Source organism: Pleurodeles waltl, chromosome 12, assembly GCF_031143425.1.
Source record: "Pleurodeles waltl isolate 20211129_DDA chromosome 12, aPleWal1.hap1.20221129, whole genome shotgun sequence".
Lineage (NCBI taxonomy): Eukaryota > Metazoa > Chordata > Amphibia > Caudata > Salamandridae > Pleurodeles > Pleurodeles waltl.
In genome coordinates this window covers 40,833,301-40,851,110 of record NC_090451.1, presented here as the reverse complement: position 1 = coordinate 40,851,110, position 17,810 = coordinate 40,833,301, and the positions used below count along the sequence as shown (strand labels likewise).

General features: G+C 48.2%; 1 protein-coding gene across 2 annotated transcripts in view; it reads right to left on the bottom strand.

The window, feature by feature from the left end:
* Nucleotides 1-17,810, bottom strand: part of LOC138268622 (mediator of DNA damage checkpoint protein 1-like) — a 142,386-nt gene that overhangs the window by 92,264 nt on the left and 32,312 nt on the right. For both annotated transcript variants that reach the window (XR_011200038.1, XM_069218457.1), the window contains exons 4-5: nucleotides 4,170-4,278; nucleotides 1,625-2,013 (exon numbers count right to left, since the gene is read on the bottom strand). Coding sequence is in view for 1 of the 2 variants with exons in the window: in XM_069218457.1 (XP_069074558.1) it covers nucleotides 1,625-2,013; nucleotides 4,170-4,278 (498 nt within the window). In the remaining variant the exon portion in view is untranslated. The remainder of the gene's footprint in view (nucleotides 1-1,624; nucleotides 2,014-4,169; nucleotides 4,279-17,810) is intronic.

Here is a 17,810-nt window from a genome sequence, read left to right as displayed (position 1 = left end):
TTAGGTCGTAGGGTGCTTATGGGGCAAGGTCACAAGAAACATGAACAGCTCAGTTTTACCTGCCCTGGGGAGTCCAGATGCAGAGATGCTAGATGTGTCGGGTGCCTTGTGCAATGCATGGATGGCAAAGAGGAGGGCTACCTGGAAACATGCTGCAGAGGGGGACTGGAGGACAAGTTCGAGAGCTCCCCAAGCTATCAGTGAAGGATGGCTCCAGTGGGTCCTGGCGTCTTTCACTTGCTAGGGTGACAGATGTGTCTTGGGACGCTGCTGCTTCGGTGGACCCGGTTGTCAGCAGATCAGTGAGCCGGACGCTGAGGCTGGTGCCTGCAAGCTGCAGAGAAGGGCTTCCTTCACCTCAAGGGAGATGCTGACAGCTTGGCGAAGTGCTGGGGGCCCTCCGAGGCTTTTGGAGGATACACAACTGCACAGAGTTGGGTCGTCACAATTGTCGGGATAGGAGCAGGTAGGCAGGCAGGGTTTAGCGGCAAAGGTCCATCAGCAGTCTGCAGTTCTCACTTCTTCTGTTCATATTTGCCCTCTTCTTTCTTCACACAGTTAACTCTGAAGTCCTGGTTGTCGGAGGGGCACATAAGTACCAAATTTAGGGGTGTTACGGGAAGTGTAGAGTAGTAGCCAATGGGCTACTTACCCCTGGGGTGACTACACCGTTTATATGACCACTTCCTGTGAGGAGTGAGCATAACTTTGTCCCAGAAATCCCAATTCCACCAGTAACAAGATGGTGGAACCCTTCCTTTGTGGAGAACATCAAGCAGCCCACACCAGGGGTGTGGCTAGCCTGGTAGTGCAACACACCTCCTGCATAACTAATTTTTCGCCCATCCTGGAGCTAAATAGGCCTCATGGCATGGAGTGGCATCTCCCACATACTGGGAGAAGCTGGGTTTGCACTTGGAAGACAGCACGAGGTGCTTGATGAAAAACACTATAGGTTTTAGTGAAGACATTATGTGCTGCGTTACTCATATTGACCAATTCACAGAACATACCTTAAGATGGCTTCCCTGTTCACTTGCAATATCTAGTAATCAAACTAGACATCATGGGGCATATCTGCTCATGCAGAGATGCCCTCACATAAAATATGATGCACCTGCCTTAGGGCTCAAAGGCCTGCTATAGAGACGACTTACATATGTTGTTTCTAGTGACTTGGCATGCAGACAATCAGTGTGTCATGTCACGTTTTCACACATACAATTGTTATACTCTTTCCTTTATTCTGTATTAGTCAAGTGCTAGTGGTCCTATCATAGTTGTAATATTCATTCTTTTCTGTGTTAGTAGGGCGCCAGTGGGCCTTCCAGACTCTTATACTCATTCCTGTATTCTGTTTTAGTAAGACATATGGTTGCTCGTTTTGCCATTGGAGACCATCACTGCAAGGTCCTTCAGATGTACTGATGGTACTCCAACAATAAATTTACAAAGCTGAAAATAACAACAAGAGCTTTCATACTGACTCTTTCAAAAAAACACAAACACTGTATCCATTTTACAAACACACTGTGCAATTAATGCAACAAGGATCTAACCTTACTTGGAGACACTCATAAGCCTGAATTTACCTATAAGATGAAGCAAATATAAAATTACCTACCTTCTGAGAACTGAGGACAAGTGTCAGAGGTAAATGCTTTAGCCTTCTCTGCATCTGAATCAAGGCACTGCTTAGGAGTGGAGTGTTCAACGCGCTTGATCAAGTCCTCCACCTGAGACATGTTGAGGTCTGTTTGTGTACCTGCTGTGGACCTCTGAAACCTTCTCTTCTTTGAGATGGCTAAGTCTCTAAACAGTTTTTTCTTCAATGCAGACGTTTTCCTTGCCAGTATCATAGCTCTCACAGACTCATCTGCCATATCTTGGGGCGACTTATAGTAATCATCAGCCTGGACCTTAGCGTCCATTGTGGCTCGTTTTAATTTTTGCATTTCCAACATCTTGAACCTATAGTATTTATATTCTGCACTTGTTTCATCAAACAAAAACCTGCAATAAAACAAAGGGAAATAACAGGTGAAACAGTTAAATTACTGGAATAATAAAGAGAAACACTTGCATTCTTAGCCTGTAGCCCCTAACTTCTGAGCTGTTGAAGTGCTTGGGTACGGTTGCTTATTTTAAAAAACAAAAAAATATATCTCGTACCCATTTTATTCACATTTTTCCATTTTCCAAAAATGTTATGCAAATTTTCTGACAGCAACCTGTCCCCCCATTTCGTTAACCATCTCACCCTCCTAACTAATCCCAATCAAGAACACCTCAATGCATTATGTTAGAGCTTGGGGCACATGATGTATCTGCTCTCCCCTTAACCAGCTGTTATTCACCCCACTCCCTGCTCTTGGTTCAACACTCAATGCACTAAAAATTCACCTTGAATGTATGGACAATGCAAACATACTGGTGCGAAACTGGTCCTTTACTGGCATCGTTAAAGGTACGAAGCTTGTTAGAGTCAATATCCATGAAGTTATTCACCACTCTCACGTGTTAGTCTTAGGCTTTCAATTTTTTTTTTTTTGTAGGCACCATCTACTTATCTCCGATAAGTCTAGGGTGCAGGCACAGAAGATACTCACCCATCTGAGTCTTCAAATCCCTCATAACTAATGCTACCTAAACACCAAATACTCGTCACACACCTCAAATTCCATAATCATTGAGCCTCTATCCAAGTTTATTCTGTGGGTGCACACAAACACAAGCAATTGGGCACTACTGAATCACAATTCAAAGCTTAATGTTCCTTTTCACAGTTAGATTCAACTGAAATGTAACCTCTTTTTGAATAGATGTCCATAAATTAATGGATTCCAGTTTTTGGTGACAAGTGATTTCTGCTGGTAAAATCACCAGAGAAAAATCTACTGTTTCGGGAGATGCGGCTCCAGAGAATTGGATACATGGAGATTACCAAACAATCAAACGGGGAAGGTAGACGTATGGAAGGAGTTTACTCAGCTTCCACAGTGTAATGTTTTTAATCAAATCAGGGTGAATCATACTAGTGTATGAAACTAAGGTACCTAAGGTGTTATCCCGAAACCCTCAACCAGTAATTACTGCTATGGCATCTTATTGGGTGGCGTTATTACTGGTTTTCGCACCTAGGCACTCGCTTCTCCAGGTGAGAGCCGACGCCATTTGGGAGAGTTCTAGTGGGATCTGTATATTGAAAATTAAAATTGCCTCCTATATCTGAACTGTGATTTATAATGTGGTTAAAAAGTAAAGAGGTAATATTAAAAAGGTGACATTATTCGAACGGGTAAGCTGTCGGCTGATTCACGCTCGAGCTGAGATATAGGAGGCGATTTTAATTTTCACTGTACAGATCCCACTAGCACTTTCCCAGATGGAGTCACCTGGAGAGGCAAGTAGCCAGATGTGAAACCCAATGATGATGCCACCCAATAAAATGCCATTGTGGTGATCACTTACACCACCAGTGGTAATCACTGATTAAGGGCTTCAGGAGAACCCCTTAGGGACCCTAGTTTCATACACCAGTATGGTTCACACTCCTTTGTTCAAATACACGGAGAATACATCTCCAAGTTCTGGTCTTCTCACCAAAGATCCATGTGTGGCCTTTCAGGATCAGAGAGCCAGTAGTAGGACATCTCTTACACTATGATGCATTTGACTTTGATTGAGACCTAAACAGCTTAGACACAGCTGGAGCCAGTTCTCAATGCCCTTGAGGATGAATACATCAATGTAAACTGTCTCATCATCAAGTGTTTTGAAATACAAAGAGAGCATTAATTTAGGAGTCTCGGGTAAACTCCCTTCCAATTCCTGGGGCAGAAGAGTGGACCAGCCTGGGTGGTTCAAATCAAAATAAAAGTCCATATATTTTTGGGCTGATCACACCTTGTGGGTCAAAGCAAACTAATACTCTCAACTTTCTTACCATGAAAGAAAATATTTCATATAGAGAAGGCCTGGAAAGGATATTGTTAAAAAGAAAATGAGTGTACCCTTTGTTTACAGAGTACGAGAGGAGATAAGAGCAATGAAATCATGCTGAAACACGAATACAGCAAGCCAGACTCAACCAAGCAATAACAAAGACTGCTGTAGCCAACCAAAACAATATTGCTCAAACTCCCCTTTAGGAATTCTGACTCACTCACCAAAATTGTGGCTTGCCATCATCAGTGCCATTTAACCTCCAGTTTTTAACATTGTACTCCAGCAGATGGTCAATTGCTTGTATGGTCACAGGATCAGCAGTTCTTTCACCTGATGGCACAGATTAACAACTCTGAATAGGATGCTTGCTCACAGTAATGTTAGTAATCAGTCAGAGTGAACTTGGTTTGTAGGAAACACTGGCCAATTGTTAGAAATAGGAGCCTCTAGCTGGCAGTGGCTTGCGCCCTGTCGAAGTAGGGACCCTTCTTTCTCGTCAGGATAAGGGTGTTACACACCTAAAATAACCCTTGTTCATCCCCTTGGTAGCTTGGCATGAGCAGACGGGCTAATCTCAGAGGCAATATGCAAAGGGTTTGCACATAACACAGTAATAGAGTGAAAACACTACAAATTGACACCACACCCATTTTGGAAAAATAGCCAATATTTATCTGTGTAAAACAAGACCAAAATGGTATAAATCCAACATACAGTAATAAAGATACACATTTGTAAGAATCAGCTTAAACTACAGTTGCTTGGAGCAAATCGCTCTACCTGGGACTACCACGGTGTTGCGAACAACAAATTCAACAGTTCAGGCCGACGGAGGTGGTAGGCCAGCTACGGTGTCGGGAAGCCCTGTAGGAGGCTGACTCAGTTTATGGTATACACCCATGTATAGCACCCTACATTAACTCTAGGCACCCCTTAGTGATAGTGAATCGGTATCCAGATAGCAGAAGCGCTCTAGGGGTAGCTGAGGCGAGCACATACAGCTCATTTAGGAGGAATGCAAAGCACTTGCAATACCACAGTAGTCAGACAGTAACTCACTCATAAGAAAGAACCACACACGTGTTGTAAAAATAAAGGCTACTTTATAACAGCACTACTACTGAACTGAACACACATAAAACAACCATCAGAAATAGCATATGCATATATAGGGCCCAAGGGGAGGGTCCAACCATATTCTAAAAAGGTGGAATGTGAAAGTGGGACTCCTGCCAAGGTAAGTGTGGTGGTTAGCCAGGGCCTGTGGGGAGTTAGGAACACAAACGGTAAATACAGTAGGTGTAGGAAGTTGGCTCTGTATATACTATTTCAAAGTAAGAAATAGTGTGCACAGAGTTCAAGGGTTCCCCTTAGATGTAAGATAGTGGCAAAAAGAGATAATTCTAATGCTCTATGTTGTGGTAGTGTGGTTGAGCAGTAGGCTTATCAGAGGGTAGTGTTAAGCATTTGTTGTAAACACACAGGCAATAAATTTGGAACACACACTCAAAGGCTTACTCCAGGCCAATAGGTTTTTATATAGAAAAATATATTTTCTTAGTTTATTTTAAGATCCACAGATTCAAGATTTTCAAGTAAAACTTCAAATGAAATGTATTTCACTCAGGTATTCTAGGAACTTTGAATAATCACAATAGCATGTACAGTTTTGACAAAAATGGCAATAAGCTATTTTAAGTGGACACAGTGCAAAAATCAACAGTTCCTGGGGGAGGTAAGTATTTGTTAAGTTCACAGGTAAGTAAAACACTTACAGGGTTCAAAGTTGGGTCCAAGGTAGCCCACCGTTGAGGGTTCAAGGCAACCCCAAAGTTACCACACCAGCAGCTCAGGGCCAGTCAGGTGCAGAGGTCAAAGTGGTGCGCAAAGCACACAGGCTTCAATGGAAACAGGGGTGCCCCGGTTCCAGTCTGCCAGCAGGTAAGTACCCGCGTCCTCGGAGGGCAGACTAGGGGGGTTTTGTAGGACACCGGGGGGGGGACACAAGCAGGCACAGAAAGTACACCCTCAGTGGCACAGGGGCGGCCGGGTGCAGAGTGCACACAGGCGTCGGGTTTCAGATAGGAATCAATGGGGAGACCCGGGGGTCTCTTCAACGATGCAGGCAGGCACAGGGGGGGGCTCCTCGGGGTAGCCACCACCTGGGCTAGGCAGAGGGTCGCTCTTGCACTGGAGTTCGGTTCCTTCAGGTCCTGGGGGCTGCGGGTGCAGTGCTGGTTTCGGGCGTCGGGTTCCTTGTTACAGGCAGTCGCCGTCAGGGGGAGCCTCTGGATTTCCTCTGAAGGTGTCGCTGTGGGGGCCCAGGGGGGGTCAACTCTGGCTACTCACGGGCTCGCAGTCACCGGGGAGACCTCCCTGTAGTGTTAGTTTTCTGCAGGTCGAGCCGGGGGCGTCGGGTGCAGAGTGGAAAGTCTCACGCTTCCGGCGGGAAACGTGTGGTCTTTAAATGTTGCTTCTTTGTTGCAGAAAGTTGCAATTCCTTGAACAGGGCCGCTGTTCTCGGAAGCTTCTTGGTCCTTTAGATGCAGGGTAGTCCTCTGAGGCTTCAGAGGTCGCTGGACCCTGTTGGATGCGTCGCTGTTGCAGTTTCCTTTGAAGTAGGGAGAAAGGCCGGTGAGGCTGGGGCCAAATCAGTTGTCGTCTCCGTCTTCACTGCAGGGCTTCAGGTCAGCAGTCCCTCTTCTTCTTTAGGTTGCAGGAATCTAGTTTCCTAGGTTCTGGGGAGCCTCTAAGGGCTGCAGCATGTCTTATGCCACCCTAGGGACCCCTCACTCAGCACAGACACACTGCTTGCCAGCTTGTGTGTGCTGGTGGGGAGAAAATGACTAAGTCGACATGGCACTCCCATCAGGGTGCCATGCCAACCTCACACTGCCTGTGGCATAGGTAAGTCACCCCTCTAGCAGGCCTTACAGCCCTAAGGCAGGGTGCACTATACCACAGGTGAGGGCATAGGTGCATGAGCACTATGCCCCTACAGTGTCTAAGCAAAACCTTAGACATTGTAAGTGCAGGGTAGCCATAAGAGTATATGGTCTGGGAGTCTGTCAAAAACGAACCCCACAGCTCTGTAATGGCTACACTGAATACTGGGAAGTTTGGTACCAAACTTCTCAGAATAATAAACCCACACTGATGACAGTGTTGGATCTATTAAAAAATGCACACAGAGGGCATCTTAGAGATGCCCCCTGTATTTTACCCAATTGTTCAGTGCAGGACTGACTGGTCTGTGCCAGCCTGCTGCTGAGAGACGAGTTTCTGACCCCATGTGTTGAGGACAGAAACAAAAGCCTGCTCTGGGTGGAGGTGCTTCACACCTCCCCCCTGCAGGAACTGTAACACCTAGCAGTGAGCTTCAAAGGCTCACGCTTCGTGTTACAATGCCCCAGGGCACTCCAGCTAGTGGAGATGTCCGCCCCCTGGACACAGCCCCCACTTTTGGCGGCAAGTCCAGGAGAGATAATGAGAAAAACAAGGAGGGGTCACTGGCCAGTCAAGACAGCCCATAAGGTGTCCTGAGCTGAGGTGACTCTGACTTTTAGAAATCCTCCATCTTGCAGATGGAGGATTCCCCCAATAGGATTAGGGATGTGCCCCCCTCCCCTCAGGAAGGAGGCACAAAGAGGGTGTAGCCGCCCTCAAGGACAGTAGCCATTGGCTACTGCCCTCCCAGACCTAAACACACCCCTAAATTCAGTATTTAGGGGCTCCCCAGAACCTAGGAAACTAGATTCCTGCAACCTAAGAAGAAGAGGACTGCTAAGCTGAAAAACCCTGCAGAGAAGACGGAGACACCAACTGCTTTGGCCCCAGCTCTACCGACCTGTCTCCCCACTTCTAAAGACACTGCTCCAGCGACGCTTTCCCCAGGACCAGCGACCTCTGAATCCTCAGAGGACTGCCCTGCTCTAGAAGGACCAAGAAACTCCAGAGGACAGCAGCTCTGTTCACCCAAGACTGCAACTTTGTTTCAAAGAAGCAACTTCAAGACAACTGCGTTTCCCGCCAGAAGCGTGAGACTTGCTACTCTGCACCCGACGCCCCTGGCTCGACTTGTGGAGAAACAACACTTCAGGGAGGACTCCCTGGCGACTACGAGACTGAGTAGCCAGAGTTGCCCCCCCTGAGCCCCCACAGCGACGCCTGCAGAGGGAATCCCGAGGCTCCCCCTGACCGCGACTGCCTGCTTCCCAGATCCCGATGCCTGGAAAAGACTCTGCACCCGCAGCCCCCAAGATCGGAACTCCAGTGCAGGAGTGACCCCCAGGAGGCCCTCTCCCTTGCCCAGGTGGGTGCTACCCCGAGGAGCCCCCCCCTTGCCTGCATCGCTGAAGAGACCCCTTGGTCTCCCATTGATTTCAGCGACAAACCCAACGCGTGTTTGCACACTGCACCCGGCCGCCCCCGCGCTGCTGAGGGTGTACTTTCTGTGCTTACTTGTGTCCCCCCCGTGCCCTACAAAACCCCCCTGGTCTGCCCTCCGAAGACGCGGGTACTTACCTGCTGGCAGACTGGAACCGGGGCACCCCCTTCTCCATTGAAGCCTATGCGTTTTGGGCACCACTTTGAACTCTGCACCTGACCGGCCCTGAGCTGCTGGTGTGGTAACTTTGGGGTTGCTCTGAACCCCCAAAGTGGGCTACCTTGGACCCAAACTTGAACCCCATAGGTGGTTTACTTACCTGCAAGAAGTAACAAACTCTTACTCCCCCTAGGAACAGTGAAAATTGCACTGTGTCTAGTTTTAAAATAGCTATATGTGAAAAGTATATATGCTATTGTGATTATCCAAAGTTCCTAAAATACCTACCTGCAATACTTTTCATTTAAAGTATTACATGTAAAATGTGAACCTGTGGTTCTTAAAATAAAACTAAGAAAATATATTTTTCGATACAAAAACCTATTGGCCTGGAATTGTCTCTGAGTGTGTGTTCCTCATTTATTGCTTGTGTGTGTACAATAAATGCTTAACACTACTCCTTTGATAAGCCTACTGCTCGACCGCACTACCACAAAATAGAGCATTAGTATCTCTTTTTGCCACTATCTTACCTCTAAGGGGAACCCTTGGACTCTGTGCATACTATTCCTTACTTTGAAATAGTGCATACAGAGCCAACTCCCTACAGGACATCATTGCTAAATTGCTTAAATATCTCGACAGAGACTGCATCCTTGGAGCAAGGCGGGAGCAGACGGTCCCCCGCTTTGTCAATAACTCAATAGCAATCAACACAGACTATATGACGCAGGTTCTGGAACAACATAAAACATTCACAGGAATCAATCAAAAATTAAGTTAATTGAAAATCCAGTACAGGCGGTTGTATCCAGAGAGGCTGAAAGTAAAATTTCAGGACAAAGCACACTTCTTTGATGATCGGGGAGAGGTGTGGGAGTGGCTTGAGCTCAGACGGCTCTGCGACCCTGGAAGGCAGGGTTAGCAAAAGAAAAAACTGGGGTGCCCGACCTGGGGGGGGGGGGGGGGGGGACGTTCATTGACGAGCAGAGGAAATCCAAAGGTTTCTCCCCTGGGTTCACAGACAGTTTCAATAAGAGAAGATGGCATTATGAAGCTTGCAGCCATGTCACTTCAGGCAGCGGTGGAAGGGCAGATCTGATTTACTTGGGAGATATGACACATGCAATGTATGAAGGCTGGCTAGGAGCTTTGTTTGTTTGCTGGTTGGAAGAGAAAAGCCAGTCCCCTTTGGACTGGCTGGGTAGCGGTGCACGTTCTGGCACACGCATTGGGTGGGCATTAGTAGCTTTATGGTTAATCTATTCTTGCCCATGGGTGGGGTTGGTTTTATGGTTTTATGGTTTAAAATGTACTGTTGATCAGCAGTTCATGAAGAAGGAGGCAAAACAGATGGAAGTGCTACGAGTGTCAACACACATCTTGACTACGGGGAGGAGTGATTACTGAGTTTAACCTAGAATGTTAAGGGTTTTGGCACATTTACAAAACGCTACACAATATTTTCCTTCCTGAAAAGACACAAAATTGACATTGCAAGAACTGTTGACGCAAGACCTTGACCTGCCACCACTGTGTCTAGGCAACCTCAATTGTGTGTTAGATCCCAACCTGAATTGGTGGGGACCAGGCACTCCCTATACTCTGGGGTGCCACTAGAGGTCACACACACTAAGACTGACCCCAAGAGGCGATATACCGTCCTAGAGGGCGAATTGGATGGACGCCCTACAACCTTCATCTCGCTCTATGCCCCAAATGCCACTGCTTACAGATTAACTGTTACACAATGTTCTGCCCCCTTGTTACTGGGGTGGAGGCTTTAATTGCGTCTCCGACCTTAACTTAGATCACTCTCGCCCACCGATACAGGATGCACTTGCTACCATGTAAGACCACATTAGCTCATATTTTGAAGTCAATGAAAGTACGCCAGCTTGCATTGAATGAGACACATTTAAAACAGTTCTCCACAAAAATACACTTAAATCAGTATATGGCTCCTGTAGGAAGTTGGCTCTGTATGTGCTATTTCAAAGTAAGGAATAGCATGCACAGAGTCCAAGGGTTCCCCTTAGAGGTAAAATAGTGGTAAAAATAGATAATACTAATGCTCTATTTTGTGGTAGTGTGGTCGAGCAGTAGGCTTATCCAAGGAGTAGTGTTAAGCATTTGTTGTACATACACATAGACAATAAATGAGGTACACACACTCAGAGACAAATCCAGCCAATAGGTTTTTGTATAGAAAAATATCTTTTCTTAGTTTATTTTAAGAACCACAGGTTCAAATTCTACATGTAATATCTCATTCGAAAGGTATTGCAGGTAAGTACTTTAGGAACTTCAAATCATCAAAATTGCATGTATACTTTTCAAGTTATTCACAAATAGCTGTTTTAAAAGTGGACACTTAGTGCAATTTTCACAGTTCCTAGGGGAGGTAAGTATTTGTTAGGTTAACCAGGTAAGTAAGACACTTACAGGGCTTAGTTCTTGGTCCAAGGTAGCCCACCGTTGGGGGTTCAGAGCAACCCCAAAGTCACCACACCAGCAGCTCAGGGCCGGTCAGGTGCAGAGTTCAAAGTGGTGCCCAAAACACATAGGCTAGAATGGAGAGAAGGGGGTGCCCCGGTTCCGGTCTGCTTGCAGGTAAGTACCCGCGTCTTCGGAGGGCAGACCAGGGGGGTTTTGTAGGGCACCGGGGGGGACACAAGCCCACACAGAAATTTCACCCTCAGCGGCGCGGGGGCGGCCGGGTGCAGTGTAGAAACAAGCGTCGGGTTCGCAATGTTAGTCTATGAGAGATCTCGGGATCTCTTCAGCGCTGCAGGCAGGCAAGGGGGGGGTTCCTCGGGGAAACCTCCACTTGGGCAAGGGAGAGGGACTCCTGGGGGTCACTTCTCCAGTGAAAGTCCGGTCCTTCAGGTCCTGGGGGCTGCGGGTGCAGGGTCTCTCCCAGGTGTCGGGACTTAGGATTCAAAGAGTCGCGGTCAGGGGAAGCCTCGGGATTTCCCTCTGCAGGCGGCGCTGTGGGGGCTCAGGGGGGACAGGTTTTTGTACTCACAGTCTTAGAGTAGTCCTGGGGTCCCTCCTGAGGTGTTGGATCGCCACCAGCCGAGTCGGGGTCGCCGGGTGCAGTGTTGCAAGTCTCACGCTTCTTGCGGGGAGCTTGCAGGGTTCTTTAAAGCTGCTGGAAACAAAGTTGCAGCTTTTCTTGGAGCAGGTCCGCTGTCCTCGGGAGTTTCTTGTCTTTTCGAAGCAGGGGCAGTCCTCAGAGGATGTCGAGGTCGCTGGTCCCTTTGGAAGGCGTCGCTGGAGCAGGATCTTTGGAAGGCAGGAGACAGGCCGGTGAGTTTCTGGAGCCAAGGCAGTTGTCGTCTTCCTCTGCAGGGGTTTTCAGCTAGGCAGTCCTTCTTCTTGTAGTTGCAGGAATCTAATTTTCTAGGGTTCAGGGTAGCCCTTAAATACTAAATTTAAGGGCGTGTTTAGGTCTGGGGGGTTAGTAGCCAATGGCTACTAGCCCTGAGGGTGGGTACACCCTCTTTGTGCCTCCTCCCAAGGGGAGGGGGTCACAATCCTAACCCTATTGGGGGAATCCTCCATCTGCAAGATGGAGGATTTCTAAAAGTTAGAGTCACTTCAGCTCAGGACACCTTAGGGGCTGTCCTGACTGGCCAGTGACTCCTCCTTGTTGCTTTCTTTGTTCCCTCCAGCCTTGCCGCCAAAAGTGGGGGCCGTGGCCGGAGGGGGCGGGCAACTCCACTAAGCTGGAGTGCCCTGCTGGGCTGTGACAAAGGGGTGAGCCTTTGAGGCTCACCGCCAGGTGTCACAGCTCCTGCCTGGGGGAGGTGTTAGCATCTCCACCCAGTGCAGGCTTTGTTACTGGCCTCAGAGTGACAAAGGCACTCTCCCCATGGGGCCAGCAACATGTCTCTGGTGTGGCAGGCTGCTGGAACTAGTCAGCCTACACAGACAGTCGGTTAAGTTTCAGGGGGCACCTCTAAGGTGCCCTCTGTGGTGTATTTTACAATAAAATGTACACTGGCATCAGTGTGCATTTATTGTGCTGAGAAGTTTGATACCAAACTTCCCAGTTTTCAGTGTAGCCATTATGGTGCTGTGGAGTTCGTGTTTGACAGACTCCCAGACCATATACTCTTATGGCTACCCTGCACTTACAATGTCTAAGGTTTTGTTTAGACACTGTAGGGGTACCATGCTCATGCACTGGTACCCTCACCTATGGTATAGTGCACCCTGCCTTAGGGCTGTAAGGCCTGCTAGAGGGGTGGCTTATCTATACTGCATAGGCAGTGAGAGGCTGGCATGGCACCCTGAGGGGAGTGCCATGTCGACTTACTCGTTTTGTCCTCACTAGCACACACAAGCTGGCAAGCAGTGTGTCTGTGCTGAGTGAGAGGTCTCCAGGGTGGCATAAGACATGCTGCAGCCCTTAGAGACCTTCCTTGGCATCAGGGCCCTTGGTACTAGAAGTACCAGTTACAAGGGACTTATCTGGATGCCAGGGTCTGCCAATTGTGGATACAAAAGTACAGGTTAGGGAAAGAACACTGGTGCTGGGGCCTGGTTAGCAGGCCTCAGCACACTTTCAATTGTAAACATAGCATCAGCAAAGGCAAAAAGTCAGGGGGCAACCATGCCAAGGAGGCATTTCCTTACACAACCCCCCCCCCAAACGAAAGAGGATGAGACTAACCTTTCCCAAGAGAGTCTTCATTTTCTAAGTGGAAGAACCTGGAAAGGCCATCTGCATTGGCATGGGCAGTCCCAGGTCTGTGTTCCACTATAAAGTCCATTCCCTGTAGGGAGATGGACCACCTCAACAGTTTAGGATTTTCACCTTTCATTTGCATCAGCCATTTGAGAGGTCTGTGGTCAGTTTGAACTAGGAAGTGAGTCCCAAAGAGGTATGGTCTCAGCTTCTTCAGGGACCAAACCACAGCAAAGGCCTCCCTCTCAATGGCACTCCAACGCTGCTCCCTGGGGAGTAACCTCCTGCTAATGAAAGCAACAGGCTGGTCAAGGCCATCATCATTTGTTTGGGACAAAACTGCCCCTATCCCATGTTCAGAGGCATCAGTCTGCACAATGAACTGCTTAGAATAATCTGGAGCTTTTAGAACTGGTGCTGAGCACATTGCTTGTTTCAGGGTGTCAAAGGCCTGTTGGCATTCCACAGTCCAGTTCACTTTCTTGGGCATTTTCTTGGAGGTGAGTTCAGTGAGGGCTGTCACAATGGATCCATATCCCTTCACAAACCTCCTGTAATACCCAGTCAAGCCAAGGAATGCCCTGACTTGAGTCTGGGTTTTTGGAGCTACCCAGTCCAGAATAGTCTGGATCTTGGGTTGGAGTGGCTGAACTTGGCCTCCACCTACAAGGTGGCCCAAGTAAACCACAGTTCCCTGCCCTATCTGGCATTTGGATGCCTTGATAGAGAGGCCTGCAGATTGCAGAGCCTTCAAAACCTTCTTCAGGTGGACCAGGTGATCCTGCCAGGTGGAGCTAAAGACAGCAATATCATCAAGATAAGCTGTGCTAAAGGACTCCAAGCCAGCAAGGACTTGATTCACCAACCTTTGGAAGGTGGCAGGGGCATTCTTTAAACCAAAGGGCATAACAGTAAACTGATAATGCCCATCAGGTGTGGAGAATGCTGTTTTCTCTTTTGCTCCAGGTGCCATTTTTATTTGCCAGTACCCTGCTGTCAAGTCAAAGGTACTTAAGAATTTGGCAGCACCTAATTTATCTATGAGCTCATCAGCTCTTGGAATTGGATGAGCATCTGTCTTGGTGACAGAATTGAGCCCTCTGTAGTCCACACAAAACCTCATCTCTTTCTTTCCATCTTTGGTGTGAGGTTTGGGGACTAAGACCACTGGGCTAGCCCAGGGGCTGTCAGAGCGCTCAATCACTCCCAATTCCAGCATCTTGTGGACTTCCACCTTGATGCTTTCCTTAACATGGTCAGACTGTCTAAAGATTTTGTTCTTGACAGGCATGCTGTCTCCTGTGTCCACATCATGGGTACACAGGTGTGTCTGACCAGGGGTTAAGGAGAAGAGTTCAGGAAACTGTTGTAGGACTCTCCTACAATCAGCTTGCTGTTGGCCAGAGAGGGTGTCTGAGTAGATCACTCCATCTACTGTACCATCTTTTGGGTCTGATGACAGAAGATCAGGGAGAGGTTCACTCTCTGCCTCCTGATCCTTATCTGTTACCATCAACAGATTGACATCAGCCCTGTCATGGAAGAGCTTAAGGCGGTTCACATGGATCACCCTCTTGGGGCTCCTGCTTGTGCCCAGGTCCACCAGGTAGGTGACCTGACTCTTCCTTTCTAGTACTGGGTAAGGGCCACTCCATTTGTCCTGGAGTGCCCTGGGAGCCACAGGCTCCAGAACCCAGACTTTCTGCCCTGGTTGGAACTCAACCAGTGCAGCCTTTTGGTCATACCAAAACTTCTGGAGCTGTTGGCTGGCCTCAAGGTTTTTGGTTGCCTTTTCCATGTACTCTGCCATTCTAGAGCGAAGGCCAAGTACATAGTCCACTATGTCCTGTTTAGGCTCATGGAGAGGTCTCTCCCAGCCTTCTTTAACAAGGGCAAGTGGTCCCCTTACAGGATGACCAAACAGAAGTTCAAAGGGTGAGAATCCTACTCCCTTCTGTGGCACCTCTCTGTAAGCGAAAAGCAGACATGGCAAGAGGACATCCCATCTCCTTTTGAGTTTTTCTGGGAGCCCCATGATCATGCCTTTTAATGTCTTGTTGAATCTCTCAACCAAGCCATTAGTTTGTGGATGGTATGGTGTAGTGAATTTATAAGTCACTCCACACTCATTCCACATGTGCTTTAGGTATGCTGACATGAAGTTGGTACCTCTGTCAGACACCACCTCCTTAGGGAAACCCACTCTGGTAAAGATACCAATGAGGGCCTTGGCTACTGCAGGGGCAGTAGTCGAACTAAGGGGAATAGCTTCAGGATACCTGGTAGCATGATCCACTACTACCAGGATATACATATTTCCTGAGGCTGTGGGAGGTTCTAGTGGACCAACTATGTCCACACCCACTCTCTCAAAGGGAACCCCCACCACTGGAAGTGGAATGAGGGGGGCCTTTGGATGCCCACCTGTCTTACCACTGGCTTGACAGGTGGGGCAGGAGAGGCAAAACTCCTTAACCATGTTGGACATATTGGGCCAGTAGAAGTGGTTGACTAACCTCTCCCACGTCTTGGTTTGTCCCAAATGTCCAGCAAGGGGAATGTCATGGGCCAATGTTAGGATGAACTTCCTGAACAGCTGAGGCACTACCACTCTCCTAGTGGCACCAGGTTTGGGGTCTCTGGCCTCAGTGTACAGGAGTCCATCTTCCCAATAGACCCTATGTGTTCCATTTTTCTTGCCTTTGGACTCTTCAGCAGATTGCTGCCTAAGGCCTTCAAGAGAGGGACAGGTTTCTTGTCCCTTACACAGCTCCTCCCTTGAGGGTCCCCCTGGGCCCAAGAGCTCAACCTGATAAGGTTCAAGCTCCAAAGGCTCAGTTCCCTCAGAGGGCAGAACTTCTTCCTGAGAAGAGAGGTTCCCTTTCTTTTGCTGTGTTGCAGTTCGTTTCCCAACTGACTTTCCTGTTCTCTTGGTAGGCTGGGCCATTTTTCCAGACTCCAGCTCTACTTTTTCACCCTGTGCCTTGCATTGTGCTCTTGTTTTCACACACACCAGTTCAGGGATACCCAGCATTGCTGCATGGGTTTTTAGTTCTACCTCAGCCCATGCTGAGGACTCCAGGTCATTTCCAAGCAGACAGTCCACTGGGATATTTGAGGAGACCACCACCTGTTTCAGGCCATTGACCCCTCCCCATTCTAAAGTAACCATTGCCATGGGATGTACTTTTCTCTGATTGTCAGCGTTGGTGACTGTGTACGTTTTTCCAGTCAGGTATTGGCCAGGGGAAACCAGTTTCTCTGTCACCATGGTGACACTGTGTAGGAAGTTGGCTCTGTATGTGCTATTTCAAAGTAAGGAATAGCATGCACAGAGTCCAAGGGTTCCCCTTAGAGGTAAAATAGTGGTAAAAATAGATAATACTAATGCTCTATTTTGTGGTAGTGTGGTCGAGCAGTAGGCTTATCCAAGGAGTAGTGTTAAGCATTTGTTGTACATACACATAGACAATAAATGAGGTACACACACTCAGAGACAAATCCAGCCAATAGGTTTTTATATAGAAAAATATCTTTTCTTAGTTTATTTTAAGAACCACAGGTTCAAATTCTACATGGAATATCTCATTCGAAAGGTATTGCAGGTAAGTACTTTAGGAACTTCAAATCATCAAAATTGCATGTATACTTTTCAAGTTATTGACAAATAGCTGTTTTAAAAGTGGACACTTAGTGCAATTTTCACAGTTCCTGGGGGAGGTAAGTTTTTGTTAGTTTTACCAGGTAAGTAGGACACTTACAGGGTTCAGTTCTTGGTCCAAGGTAGCCCACCGTTGGGGGTTCAGAGCAACCCCAAAGTCACCACACCAGCAGCTCAGGGCCGGTCAGGTGCAGAGTTCAAAGTGGTGCCCAAAACACATAGGCTAGAATGGAGAGAAGGGGGTGCCCCGGTTCCGGTCTGCTTGCAGGTAAGTACCCGCGTCTTCGGAGGGCAGACCAGGGGGGTTTTGTAGGGCACCGGGGGGGACACAGGTCCACACAGAAATTTCACCCTCAGCGGCGCGGGGGCGGCCGGGTGCAGTGTAGAAACAAGCGTCGGGTTCGCAATGTTAGTCTATGAGAGATCTCGGGATCTCTTCAGCGCTGCAGGCAGGCAAGGGGGGGATTCCCTCTGCAGGCGGCGCTGTGGGGGCTCAGGGGGGACAGGTTTTGGTACTCACAGTATCAGAGTAGTCCTGGGGTCCCTCCTGAGGTGTTGGATCGCCACCAGCCGAGTCGGGGTCGCCGGGTGCAGTGTTGCAAGTCTCACGCTTCTTGCGGGGAGCTTGCAGGGTTCTTTAAAAGCCGCTGGAAACAAAGTTGCAGCTTTTCTTGGAGCAGGTCCGCTGTCCTCGGGAGTTTCTTGTCTTTTCGAAGCAGGGGCAGTCCTCAGAGGATGTCGAGGTCGCTGGTCCCTTCGGAAGGCGTCGCTGGAGCAGGATCTTTGGAAGGCAGGAGACAGGCCGGTGAGTTTCTGGAGCCAAGGCAGTTGTCGTCTTCTGGTCTTCCGCTGCAGGGGTTTTTCAGCTGGGCAGTCCTTCTTCTTGTTGCAGGAATCTGATTTTCTAGGGTTCAGGGTAGCCCTTAAATACTAAATTTAAGGGCGTGTTTAGGTCTGGG